This window comes from Chiloscyllium plagiosum, chromosome 30 (genome assembly GCF_004010195.1).
Source record: "Chiloscyllium plagiosum isolate BGI_BamShark_2017 chromosome 30, ASM401019v2, whole genome shotgun sequence".
Classification (NCBI taxonomy): Eukaryota; Metazoa; Chordata; class Chondrichthyes; order Orectolobiformes; family Hemiscylliidae; genus Chiloscyllium; species Chiloscyllium plagiosum.
In genome coordinates this window covers 3525397-3539417 of record NC_057739.1, presented here as the reverse complement: position 1 = coordinate 3539417, position 14021 = coordinate 3525397, and the positions used below count along the sequence as shown (strand labels likewise).

The following is a 14021-nucleotide window of genomic DNA, read 5'->3' as shown; positions in this document are numbered from 1 at the left end:
ATTTGATATATCTGACCCTTCCTTAGCATTCAGCACATTGTTCCGTACAGAATTGAAAATGGAAATTAAAAAATTGAATACCAAATGTGGATGGATCTTCCTTAAAACATGTCAGGAATTCACATATAGTGCTTGATTATTTTGCTGTAAATTCCTTGTGAATAAAATTTGGTAGGGAGATGACCAGTTATCCGGCAAACAAGTCAGTATTCATAGACAAGTGAACTTTAAAAACAAATAATGCACATTTTAATCAGGATTATGAGAAATCATAATTCCTCAGCCAGTAAGGGATAAAAAGATATCACATTTTTGGTTACTGTTGTCCTAATCAGAACACAATTCAATGTTCACAACATACTGTAAAATTCATAGTACATTCTGTTGATAACACTGAAACATGCAGCATCCATGGATCTTTTCAATAAGCAATTTGTGTAAAGTGAAACAGAGAGAAAAAAAATCAATTACAATCACATTGATAACTTTGCTAAATAAACTGATGAGAATTTCAGTTCCTCCTGCCCTTTGTTTACAAACGGCTCAAGGCGGGGTGTGTTTGCTGAGTCACAGTTCAGTGCCTGTCTCTGCCAGTATTGACAACTATCTGCAACTGTTCCCACTTGTTGAGTATTTGTAACTTCCTGTTATTAACCTGAATTAGTTACAAGGCTACAAAAGCTTTGTGCACAATCAAAACACAGATTAACAACCATGCTTCAGGAGTCTCAGTCCATTCTTTAAAGACAATAAGTAGTCTCCACAACTGGTAGTACAATTATTCCCTTCCTCAATTTAAAAACCCTCAAGATCCCAGGAGAGATTGCCTGAAGAGTACAAGTCAGGTATTAGGCAGAGGTGTTAAATTCTAAAACGTTTTAACAGGAAAAGCAGAAAAAATGTCCTTCTCACAGGATAATTACTAAGTGAGGAAAGGCCAAAATCCATTAGATCTTATACTGCAGGCTTTTAGGAAATAACAAGACAGCCATCCCTAAACAGAAGTATAATTCTAAAGATACTAACACAGATATAGCATTAAAAGAATTTGCAAAGCAAGCCTCAAATGAACATCATCTATCAATATTGCTCAGTCACTGATCGTAGGGATAAAAGTAAAGATTGTCTGAGAGGTGTCAGACTTTCAGATCAGTGATAGGATTTACTTACTGTGGAAAATCTACTCCTGTGTGCCTGCAGAAGTTTGTACCACAGAGTTCAGGTACACTTACAAGTGTTTCATTTCTCCACCATAAGTTGTTATCTCACTCCCTACCAAAGACATCTATAGGCAGACTTCTGCCACAGATCTCGGTGTAGAAGAATCCTGGTGAATCTTAGTTATGAAGACAAGCAAATTTCTTGTAGTTACTGCTGAGCGGACAGTGCTGCTGCATCAATATTCCTTCCAAATTATGGCTCTGGATCATAAGTCACAGCAGGAAGCAAGCAACAAGTTCAATCATGGATCTGTTCCACCAATCTAATGAAGGAAGGAAATAAAATTAGTGTGCAGAAAAGCACTTCTTTCACTTATAAGATGAAGATTTTGCATCCAAGAATGATTGGTCTGTTTTTAACAAAAAGCAATTATTTTTCCTCCGTTGTCTGGAAGTGATGCAATCGTAAAAAATACTCACTTTCCAGGATTTCTGTCATTAACATTAAACATATACCTTCCTTTATGATTAATATGACATTAGGTTAAATAGGCTGGAAAACATCTACCAGAAGCATTAATTGTGAAAACTAAGAAGGGCTGCAGGTTCTGGATGTGGATGTGAGGGTGAAAGCTCCAATCTGCACTTTGCTGAATTGATCCAATAACTTTAATTTCACTGTAAGCAGGTTACACGTGACAATACGACTGAATATAAAAATCAATATCAGGACTGGTTAAAAATCTTTAGACTCCATCTAAAGACATTCTTTATGAATGGTGACTGACTCTTCACCTTCTGATTATTAAAATGTTAACGTTACAAATCTTTAAGTTTTGTGCTTCATTTTACATTGATAGAAATAAGCATTTATTTTGAAAGAAGTTAACTTTAAGAAATGAACAGATTAATTGCTAATGCGCCAGGATCCTGATACAGGTGGTAGCATGTGGAAAGAGATCACCTCCCAGTTTGACTAAACTAGCCTGGAGTGAGTCTGACAACCTGGACTCAGTGCTGAAATAGCTATCTAAGATTTGCACGAGATAGGTTCCATTATGGAGCTGCATCTATACAGAAACTTTCAGGAAGACTTCATGAAGATATTGCCCTGTATATTTAAATAAAAAATTGGAGGTGGCACGAGGGACACGTGCTGTTGTAAATGGGCTGCAACCTATGAGGTGGTCTTGGTGGGTACTTATCATTGTGCTGAGGGTGCAGCCTGTGGAATGTTCAGAGCATACATGTGAAGGAGCAACTGTACAGGAGTTTCAGAATTATTACAATGCCACAGTAAGCACAGGAAAAGAGGTTACACAATGACAGTGAGAGAAGCAGAACTGGAAGTTGCAGGAGAAACTGGCCATTATAACACATATAGAGGAGATGCTGTTGGAGTCTCATGGTGAATGGGTGATGAAGTGATGTAGTCCAGTGATGAAGTGAGGTAGGAAGGAGGACCTTGGGGGTGGGATTGCAAGGGGCATCTATTTACAATTGAAAGAGGCATTAATTAGGATTGCTTAGACAAGTGTGCATTGATATCTAGTATGCTGTGAGGCATTGATGCTTTGTTATCTTGGAGGTTCTCCTGTCTTGGAGCGGAAAGAATGATTGCATGTTGGAAAGTGTGAAATACAAACAAGAAGTAATATCTCGTAATGCCTGCATTGCAGCCCATTTGAAAGGCTGTGAATTCATCCCAAAATGTAGAAGCTAGCCTTTACCTTCTTTATTTGTCACCTGCATAGGTACAAACTCAGTTGCCACTGGAATCTCTGGGGGTCTAATAGCAACCTCTGAGGAAGAAGTGGAAACCTCTGTGTGCCTCACATCCCAGCTCTGCACCCAGTACAGATCATAGCACTCCAGGAGGGAACGGAGCGTCAGAATGAGAGAAATGAGAAGCAAATGAAGGTACGTCACAGTTCAACCGGCCACTGCCAGAAACTGAGATGGAGCAGGAATCTGGCAGATAGAGGAATGCTAGATATGTCACCTGCAAGGCAGCAGATGTAGGGCATTCTATGTGAAATATACAGAGATACTAGAGGAATTGTGCACTCTGGCATCAAGCTTGGCAGAATCTGTCCAAGCAATGAGTGCTGTGATGATCCAACCCACAGAGTGCATGGCTTAATCCTCTGACAGGTGAGAGGTCAAAAGGCATCAGGGAGAAACAACATCCAAAGGTATAACTCCAAAGGGTGGAGGAGCCTCAGAGTACATCTGCCATATTACAGATAAGGCGGTCTATGGGTCAGTAGCCTGTCTCCATTGCTGCAGGCAGAAAAAGACAACCACCATGCTGTAGTGCTCTGAAAAGACTCAATGAACCTCCATCCACATGAGTTCATTCATAGTTTGTATTATTTGCAAAGCTACTGAGGCTCTGTGTAAATAAATGTTTTTGTTGAACATCGAAGAAGAGTACTTAAAATCATAGAATCCCTAGAGTGTGGAAATCTACAGCACCCTCTGGGGTCTACAGCAAACACCCACAATAAGGAACACTCTCAAATTCACACAGTGGAGAGAGCCACCAGATTAGTGATGGCATTTTGAGCAGATCAATGGTGGACATGACCATGCTGTGACTCTCATTGTATCGGTGTTTAGATTTAGCCCTGGTATCTCCAACAGGTAATCGGAGTCACTTCTTCAAAGGCTAGTCTTTGAGACCCAGCAGCCACCCAACAGGTCAGAGAGTGGGAAAGACCACAAGCTACAGGCTGAGAGAGAGGGAAAGGGTGGACTATGGAAAATGCTGTTCGAAACAACGTTAAAATGGAACTCATATTATGAATACAGGCAGAGGTGAAAACAGCATGATTTAGAAACAGGATTTCCTGTGCTTTGAATATAGGGCTGATGTTAGCAACAGTGAGGCAACTGAACTGCATGAAGTGACAGCTTCCAAAGCTGCAGTCTAAGATGATATAGCTGGACATTAAGACGGCCCCATGGATCAACAATGCTGCCTATTAGTATTTAAAGTCACAGCTCAGATGTTCTAACTCGACAGACAACATGGACAGTGTAAGTTACCTTTCTGATCAAGGATCCTGATTCAGCAGTTAGATTTGGGAAGCCGGTACACTCCGCCGGAATATACTAGTTGATGGTCCTTCACTTTCTTCTGCAAGAATGTCTGAAGTTCCTGCATGTCAATCTCAGCCATTACTGGCCCTGTCATCACAAACATCTTGAGCATGGTGTGAATACGTTCCAGTGGTAAGCTCTCTAGGTTGGTCAGCATACCCTGGATATACGTCCAAAACAGCTGTGAAACACAAATTAACCAGCTTCATTTAAATAATGCACCAAAACATGTCATACCAGAACCGCTGCTCAAACGGAGGACTCTTTCTGGAAATCCAGAACCACAACTTTGTATTTCATCCAGCTATTTGCCCCCAGGACCTCATGATTTAACTGAAACAGGACATGGCAGCTGGCATTCCAAGTGGCACTATTTTGAAGGGGAGTGCCCTAGCCAATATAATTAATCTCTGAAACATATCACTATTACCTGGTCATAATAATGATGCTCATGGGATCTGGATTTATGCAAATTGGCTGGCATGTTTCCTACATTAGTAGCTGTGCTTCAAAAATACTTCACGGGCTTTAAAGTGTTTTGGGACATCTTGTTGCTGTACAAAACACCATAAAAATGTCTGCCTTTCTTTATTTCTCACAGGTAAGAGATTCTAGCCCCATTTTCACATGAAGCCCACACACCCGAGGTCAAAGGATAGACATTAACATTGGTAGTATCAGGATGGATACTGATGAGTCCACAGCATTTTGCTATTGCTGGGATGTTTCTCAATTTGCAATCACCTCAATGTCATGTATAGTAAAAGAGATATAGAATTTAACTTGATCATTTTATCAAGGGCTACAAGACTAGCAAATTATTTGCATGCAATGTATTATAACATAACTTACTAAAACAGCTGTACCTGCAATTCCTCTTCTTTCTGATCAGCCTGGGAAGCCATAGCAGAGTCTCCCTCTTCATCACTATCAATTAAAACCATTTTCTCCTGCTGATCCTTCTGTTCCTCCTCAATCACTGTAAATGTATCTGTGGGATCCTCTTTTAGGACTCCCTGCTGCTGCCAAAGTGCAATTTTCCTTCGCAGGGCAACGACAGGAACTTTAAGTGCATCACTGAGCTCGTCCAGAGTGCAGGTACCTGTGAATACACACATTCAACAAAAACTCAGCTTTAGTTCTGCAGTAGCACATCATGTCTAATCTCCTCATGAGTACATTTAATTTATGGCCTTCATCATGTTCGATTTCAATATCATAAGCAGTTCTCAAGGGAATGCAATAATTATCAGAAAGGGAAGTCACTGGATCCTATGAAATAATTACCTTGTCAGGATTGTATTATAGGCCTATCAATAGTCAGGGCAAATTGAGAAGCAAACTTGTAAGGAAAGCTCAGGTATCTGTAAGAATAATAGGGCTGTAATGGTAGGGGATTTTAACTTTCCAAAACATAAACTGGGACTGGCATAGTGTTAACAACTTGGATGGAGAGGAATTTGTTAAATGTGTACAAGAAAATTTTCTGATTCAATATGTTGATGTACCTACTAGAGAAAGAGCAAAACCTGACCCTCTCTTCGGAAAAAATAGCAGGGTAAGTGTCTGTTGTGTCAGTGGGGGAGCACTTTGGGATCAGCGACCATAATTCTATTAGTTTTATAATAGCTATGAAAACGGACAGAGCTGATCTAAAAGTTAAAGTTCTCAACTGGAATTAAGGCCAATTTTCACAGTATTAAGCAGGAACGTTCAAAAGTTGATTGAGGAAGGTATTTGCAAGGAAAGGGACAGTTGGAAAGTGAAAGGCCTTCAAAAATGACATATTGAGAGTTCAGAGTCAGTATGTTCCTGTTAGAACAAAGGGCAAGCTGGTAGGTGTGGGGAATGCTGGATGGGGAGAAAAATGAGGTTCTGGTCAATAAAAAGGAGGCGGCATATGTCAGCTGAGATCGAGTGAGTGTAAGGGCAGTAGGAGTATACTCAAGAGGGAAATCAGGAGGGCAAAAAGGGAATATGAGAGAGCTTTGGCAAATAGAGTGAAGGGAAATCCAAAGAGATTCTACAAATACATATAATACACTAACTAGAGAGAGAATAGGGCCCCATAAAGATCAACGAGGCAGTCTATGTATGAAACCACAGGAGATGGGCGAGATATTAAATGAATATTTCACGTTTGTATTTACTTTGGAGAAGGACAGGGAAGTTAGGGACCTTGGGAACTAAATAGTGATGTTATGAAGAGTGTCCATAATACAGAAGAGGCGGTGCAGGAGGTCTTAAAATGCTTAAAAAGTAGGCAATTCCCCAGGACCTGATCATGTGTACCCCAGAACTATGTGTGAAGCTAGGGAAGAAATTGTGGGGCACCTAGCAGAGATATTTGTAGCATCCACAGCCACAGGTTAGGTGCTAGAAGATTGCATGTCTCACTAGGAGAAAGTGAGGACTGCAGATGCTGGAGATCAGCGTCCAGAGTATGGTGCTGGAAAAGCACAGCAGGTCAGGCAGCATCCAAGGAGCAGTAGAATCAACGTTTCGGGCATAAACCTTTCATCAGCTCCTTGGATGCTGCCTGACATGCTCTGCTTTTCCAGTATTACACTCTCGAATCCTGTCTCACAAACTTGATTGATTTATTTTTTGAAGAGGTAGCACAGAAGATTGATGAAAGCAAGAACAGTGGGCATTGTCTATCGTACAGGAGGTATGGTCACTAAGTTTGCAGATGACACCAAAATTGATCATGTCCTGGGTGGTGAAGAAGGTTATCTCAGAGTATGTTAAAAATCACACAACACTAGGTTATAGTCCAACGGGTTTACTTGGAAGCACTAGGTTTCAGAGCGCTGCTCCTTCATCAGGCACCTCCAAGTCATCTCAGAGTACAACAGGGCCTTGATCAAATGGGCCAATGGGCCGACAGTGACAGATGGAGTTTATTGCAGATAAATATGAGGTGTTGAGGCAAACCAGAGTAGGACTTATACAGTTAATGTTAGACTCCTGGGGAGTGTTGCCAAACAAAGGGACCAAGGGGTTCAGGTGCGTAGTTCCTTGAAAATGGAGTCACAGGTAGACAAGGTGTTGAAGAAGGTGTTTGGCATGCTTGTCTTCATCGGTCAGTGCAGCTGTACATGACATTGGCAAGGCTAGTATTAGAATGCAGCATTCAATTCTGGTCTCCCTGCTTTAAGAAAAATAGAATAGAATAGAACCCCTACAGTGTGGAAACAGGCCATTAGGCCCAACAAGTCCACACCAACCCTCTGAATAGTAACCCACCCAGACCCATTTCCCTATCCTACTAGTCTACATTTACCCTTGACTAACGCACATCCCTGTACGCTATGGGTAATTTTGCATGGCCGATTCGCCTAAACTGCATATCTTTGGATTGTGAGAAGAAACTGGAGCAGCTGGAGGAAACCCATGTAGACACGAGGAAAATGTGCAAACGCCACACAGACAGGCGTCCGAGGCCAGAACTGAACCCAGGTTCCTGTCACTGTGAGGTAGCAGCGCTAACCACTGAGCCACCGTACCGCCATGTTAAATTTGGGCTCAGAAAGAAATTACGAGGATGTTGTTGGGATTGGAGGACATGAGCTACGGGAAGAGGCTGAATAGGCTGGGGCTTTTTTTTTCCCTGAAGCATAGGCTGAGGGGTGACCTTATAGAAGTTTATAGGGTCATGATGAGTGTGGAAAGGATGAATAGCTAAGTTTCTTTTCCCAGGGTAGGTTTAAGGTGAGGGGGAAAAGATTTAAATGTGTACAGAGGGGCAACTTTCTCACGCATACACTGATGGAATGAGCTGCCAGAGGAGGAGATGGCAGGTATAATTACAATTAAAAGGCATCTGGATAGGTACATGAATAAGAAAGATTTGGAGGGATATGCATTGAGAGTATGGTGCTGGAAAAGCACAGCAGGTCAGGCAGCATCCATTGAGCAGGAGAGTCAATGTTTCGGATTAAGGGCTTTTGCCCGAAATGTCAACTCTCCTGCTCCTCACATGCTGCCTGACCTGCTGTGCTTTTCCAGCACCACTCTCGACTCTAATCTCCAGCATCTGCAGTCCTCACCTTCTCCTTGGAAGGATATGTGTCAAATGCTGGCAAATGGGACTAGATCAGTTTCAGATATCTGGTCGGCATGGACACGTTGGACCAAAGGGTCTGTTTCTGTGGTGTATAACATTACGTCTATAATTTCTCCAATGCCTGACAAGTTGTGCTAATGAGGAATGGAACCATAGTTCCTAGATTTAAACACTGGCCTGTGATTAATGAGTTGTGCTGATGTAACTGGTCTTAGCTTCCAAGTTAAGAAGCATGAACGAAGGAGAAGATTAAAAAAAATCAACATTTCAACAGTAGTAGACTCACCGACTTTAAGGGCATTTAAATGGTTATTGGATAAACAGATGGATGAAAATGGAATAGTGTAGAATAGATAGGCTTCAGATTGCTTCCAGAGGTCAAAGAACCTGTATCGCACTGTAATATTCTATATCTAACCAGGCCTCCCACAGCTGACTATAGTAGAATCCCCAGAGGGAGGGCAGGATTGGGATCAGCTATGATGCCCATGGAGTTACATAACACATTAAGAGGAACCTCGATTATCTGAACTTCAAATTACCTGGCAAGATCACAGGGTCCTGTGAGTGCACTTTGAGTGCGAGCAGCAGCTAAGGTAAGACAGTTTGTTTAGGTGGGCTTGGATCGGTGCAACATCGAGGGCCGAAGGGCCTGTACTGCGCTGTATTCTTCTATGTTCTATGTTCTATGATGCTTGGCTAAAATATGTTATCCAGCATTCGATTATTCAAAATACTACCTGTCCATGTTATTCGGGCAATCAAGGTTCCTCTATATAGAGAAGGAAATAGGAGAAAATTGGCTGGGGAAAAGAAAAGCATCTTTTTTACCAATGTCACCCATCATAGGTTCTAATGTGCTTCAAAATCCTCTTTCCTGATCATTTAAATGAGAAAGCAATATTGACAATGATTGGAAAGAGTTAAAAACAAGGTTTTCTATATCATTGAATGGAAATTGGCATATATGACACAGTCCCAGTGCTTTAGAAAGTATTGTGCTCCAGATGTTCTGAGTTTAATTGTGATAAATTTAGGTGAAATTCTCTTTCATTCCCTAATAATGAGGCAGCAACACTCACTCTTCTGTTGGAAGTGCATAATGATTGCAGCATGGACAGGTGAGACAGATACAGATAATGTTCGATCTGCCAGCTCGATCTCCAGGTCAACATTTCCCAGATGAGGCTTCCAGTTCAGTGATCTCATGGCCTGAAAGAAAGTGATAAAACTATGTGCCATAACCACAAGAAACACCAATGCATTCGTCCTTGGAATCATAATAAATCTATTTCTGGGCTTCAGAATACTCATTACTCAATCACTGGGGGAAAAAAAACTGCTCTGCATTCAATCAAAATCCTTAGAGCATCACCAACATCTTTTTAACAACCAAAGAAACTGATTATATAAAGTCTAAATGCTAGCCATTTCACATTCCTTCCAAGATTTCATGAACTTAAGTAACATTAATTTTTAAAAAATTGAAGTAATTGGCACAGACGATGTTCACAGCGACTAAGAATCCATTCAGGATCAAAATAAAAGTCTAACAGTTTGATTTTTTTTTCATGTTCACTTCCTCAAATGTGAACACAAACTGTGGAACCTGTTATTATGAAGCCCACAATGCAAAAACAGAGCACAAAAAATTCTAAACCTTCATCAAAACCTTTTTTCACACACCCTGACCATGCATATGGTTACAATGTCAAAAAATGCCCTCTATTAGAAATCAATACACTGCAAAATAACATAAAAGGATCTAGCTTACAAGGGAGCGGTTACAGAAGAGTCTTGCTTAGTACAAATTACATTCAAGACACTCACTGTCTCCTAGTAGTGGAGCAATGGGTGCAAGTTTACATTGTGCACTTTCCCATCACTACTTCCAGTCATACATCATGTGACTTGGGCAGACTCAGTTCGGAGGAAAGGTCACTGGACCCAAAACATTAACTCTAATTCCTCTTCACAAATGCTGCCAGACCCACTGAGGTTTTCCGGCAAACTTCTGTTTTTGTTTCTGATTTACATCAACTGCAGTTCTCTTGTTTTTTTATTTGGTTAAAAATACTTGCTCACTCAAAAATTGCTTCTTACCTTCCTGGTAAGCAGTTATAGCCTTGAAGCTAGACTGGCTGAAGACAGTCCTCCTATTGCTTGTCTAGGATATCTGAACAATGGAAACAAGCTGCTTGCATGTTCAATGAGCTACAAGTTTCACCTGTAGTCACCAAAGAAAGTCATTGATAAATTCTCAGTACTAACCTTTAATTTCTCATACTTCTTGGTATAAGCATCCATTGCTTCTTTCACTTCAGTAGGGAGCTCCAGTTTTTCCTCTTTCAAAGGTGGCCAGAACTCACCAGACAGAATCATTGCATTCAGGTGTAAAGGAGTCTCTTGGTCCTCCTCGTGAATGTGGCTATTTATCCTTCGAGAATCAGCCACATCCTGTACACAAAATCCAAAGATTAATGCAGTCTATTTTCAAGGAGATCAACAATTGCGGTGTTTAGGTCATAAGACACAGGAACAGAAATTAGGCCATTCAGCCCATTGAGTCTGCACTGCCATTCAATCATGGCAGATGGGTTTTTACAACCCCATTCTCTCACTTTCTCCCCGTAACTTTTGATCCCTTGACAATCAAGAACCAATCTTTCTCTGTTTTAAATATACTCAATGACCTGGCAATGAACTCCACAGATTCACCACTCTCTCGCTGAAGCTTCTCCTCATCTCTGACCTAAAGGACCTGCCCTTTACTCTAAAGCTGTGCTCTCCGGCCCTAGTCTCTCCTGCCTATGAAAACACCTTCCCAATGTCTATTCTGTCCAGGCCATTCAGTATTCTGTAAGTTTCAATCAGATCCCACCTCACCCTTCTTAACGCTGAGCAAAATCCCAGAGTCCTTAAACATTCCTCATGTGTTAAGACTTTCATTCCTAGGATCATTGTTGTAAGCCTTCTCTGGACCCTTTCCAGGGCCAGTCTGCTCTTCCTGAGGTATGGGGCCCAAAATTGTGCGCTTTACTCTAAATGTGGTCTGACCAGAGCTTTATAAAACCTCAGAAGCATATCCCTGCTTTTTATATTACTGAATGAATGTCACCATTGCCCTTAATAAGCTTTGCTTATTAACACATAATTGCCACACGGGCGTTTTCCGAGTGGCGGAAAAACAAACAATAAAGACTATTCACAACAGTGTCTTCTCTTCCGGTCTCACAATACATTAAAAAAACAGAAGCAACCTGTAAATATTCTTATGCAAGCTCCAGAAGTTGGTTAAAGAGCCACATGGAGGCTGTACAACTAATGAATGGTACATGATACGCAGGAAAGGGAATTTGGAATGTTAACTTCTGAATCAATTACCTGTGTTTCAGTTTAAGACTTCAGGGGGATAGTTGAATGCTCCCACATTGAATGTGTGTGTGTGGGGTCAGGGTGTCACTGTCCATTCCTAATTGCCCTGCAGAAGGTGGTGATAAGCTGCCTTAAATGAGCCACTACAGTCTTTGGGGTGCAAGACAACCACCTGATGAAAAGCAGCGCTTTGAAAGCTAGTGCTTCCAAATAAACCTGTTGACTATAACCTGGTATTGTTTGATTTTTAAGTTTGTCCACCCCAGTCCAACACCAGCACCTCCAAATCATAAATTCTAGTAAAGCTGGAGTAAATTTTCAAAGAGCATAGGTTCAACAAATTACACGCAATGCATGGTTGTGGAAAATAGGTTTGCCCCATGGGTCTGCTGTTAGAAAGAGACAATTATACAGATGGATGTTCATTTTAACAGTAGACTAAATTGACATTTGATTAAAACTGAAATTGCACAGTAGGTCAATCAGCACTACATAAAGTGCCTTGCCTGTCCATTTCATTACCTTGATCACTTAAGACTACTTCTTAAACCTCTCAGCTCTGCTGAAAACAGCACTAAATACTCCATTCTCCTCTTCAAGTAATTCCTCATTATTGTAACATTTTAGTGAAAATAAATTTCATTCACCCAATACTTTTATAGGATTTCCATCTACCCAAAAGGGCAAATACTCCAACACAAGTAACTTCAAAATTGTAATTGTACAAGAGAAGACACTACTGCAGGTTAAATTACCTGGTGCACAAAGTACCCGATTAACTTAAACCGTTTTAACTTGCAGTTCTTTCACTGACCTTTAACATGACCTCACAGAAGTGCATCTGAGCTTCTCCAAAACGCAGCTTGAGCAACTCCAGATTTCGAATTTCCCTATGGTGAAGCAGTCACATCAGATATGAATAATCAGAATATGCATTGACTCAAGCAGTTCTAATAGAAGCAAAATAGACAACAGGTTCCAGAACATTCTCACAAACATTGTCATTAACTGCAAAAAAGACTTTCAAAGGTCTGAAAAAATATAGTAACCTTTGGGCATTCTGAATGCAATGATTTTATATGGAACTTAGACATAGCATGCATTTGCTACAAATGCATTGCTCCAATTTAAACAAACACAGTTTGTATCATTACTTTCTCTCGGTGAATATACTTCAAATATACACAAAGTTTAAATGATTGGATTTTTGAATTTACCACTGAAATGGTAACAGGGTTTGTGCTCAGTGGTAGCAATTCCATGTCAGGGAAGAGGTGCATGAATCAAACCCTGCCCCAACAATACTCTCTGACTCTGAATTTTGGCTCAAGATCTCATGGATACTTTCCAAACTTCATAAGGGTTGTGGGAGCCACAAAAGCCTTCCCTCTTTACGGATTAAATAACCTGTTGGCTTGTGTGAAGCTGGTTGATGATGATGGAAGGAGAATTCATGTAAGATGTGAGCTATCAATCATCCTGTAAATCCTTCCACTATTTCACATGCCTCCAAGAATAAGTAATGTGAAGGGAGAAAAACAAATTTTTAAAAATCACTTTTTAAAAGTTTGGCATAAAAATGGCTGAGCCAAAATTCAACTTATCCACAAAATTCCTACAGTGTGGAAGCAGTCTATTTGGGCCATTGAATCCACACCACCCCGCTGAAGAGCAACCTACCCAGACCAATCCCCCACCCTATCTCTGTAACCCTGCATTTCCTATGGTTAATCCACCTTGTCTGCACATCTCTGGACACTATAAACAATTCAGCACCATCAGTCCATCTACCCTGCACAGCTTCACACTGTGGAAGGGAACCAGTGCACCCAAAGGAAATCCACGAAGACATGGGGAGAATGTGCAAACTCCACTAGACTCAGTATTAAATCACACTAAATTCTCATCTTCAAGAGAAAACACACTCTTGGAACATGCCAAGAGCAAATTAAATAGGAAGAGAAGGCCATTTTGTGCAAGCTCGAAGCATCTCATTTTTCACTTGAGGACCCTGCAGGCTCTAGGATTCAACATGGAGTTCAATAACTTGAGAAACTGATTCTGGCAATGGTTTTATCCACCTCACACCCTGGTCCTGTGATGACATGGGTCACTAAAGCCAACCTAATCTCAGCTCTCGATATCACTTATATAGTCATACAGCAAAGAAACAAACCTTTTGGTCTAACTACAGAATGCCAACCATGTTTCCAACTAAACTAGTCTCACCTGTCTGGACTTGGCCCACATCTCTCCAAACCTTTTATTCATGTACTTATCCAAATGGCTTTTAAATGTTTTAACTGTACCTG

The 14021-nt window shown here is 40.9% G+C and overlaps 1 protein-coding gene across 2 annotated transcripts in view; it reads right to left on the bottom strand.

Moving 5' to 3' along the window:
* Nucleotides 1-226: 226 nt before the first annotated feature.
* Nucleotides 227-14021, bottom strand: part of anapc2 (anaphase promoting complex subunit 2) — a 59838-nt gene continuing 46043 nt past the window's right edge. The window contains exons 9-14 of one of the 2 annotated variants that reach the window (XM_043719834.1): nt 12524-12599; nt 10606-10791; nt 9417-9546; nt 5132-5367; nt 4212-4446; nt 227-1483 (exon numbers count right to left, since the gene is read on the bottom strand). In XM_043719834.1, coding sequence (XP_043575769.1) covers nt 4234-4446; nt 5132-5367; nt 9417-9546; nt 10606-10791; nt 12524-12599 — 841 coding nt within the window. In that variant the 3' untranslated portion in view covers nt 227-1483; nt 4212-4233. Of the gene's footprint in view, nt 1484-4211; nt 4447-5117; nt 5368-9416; nt 9547-10605; nt 10792-12523; nt 12600-14021 lie in introns of those variants that run through there. The other variant, XM_043719835.1, reaches the window with a different exon arrangement.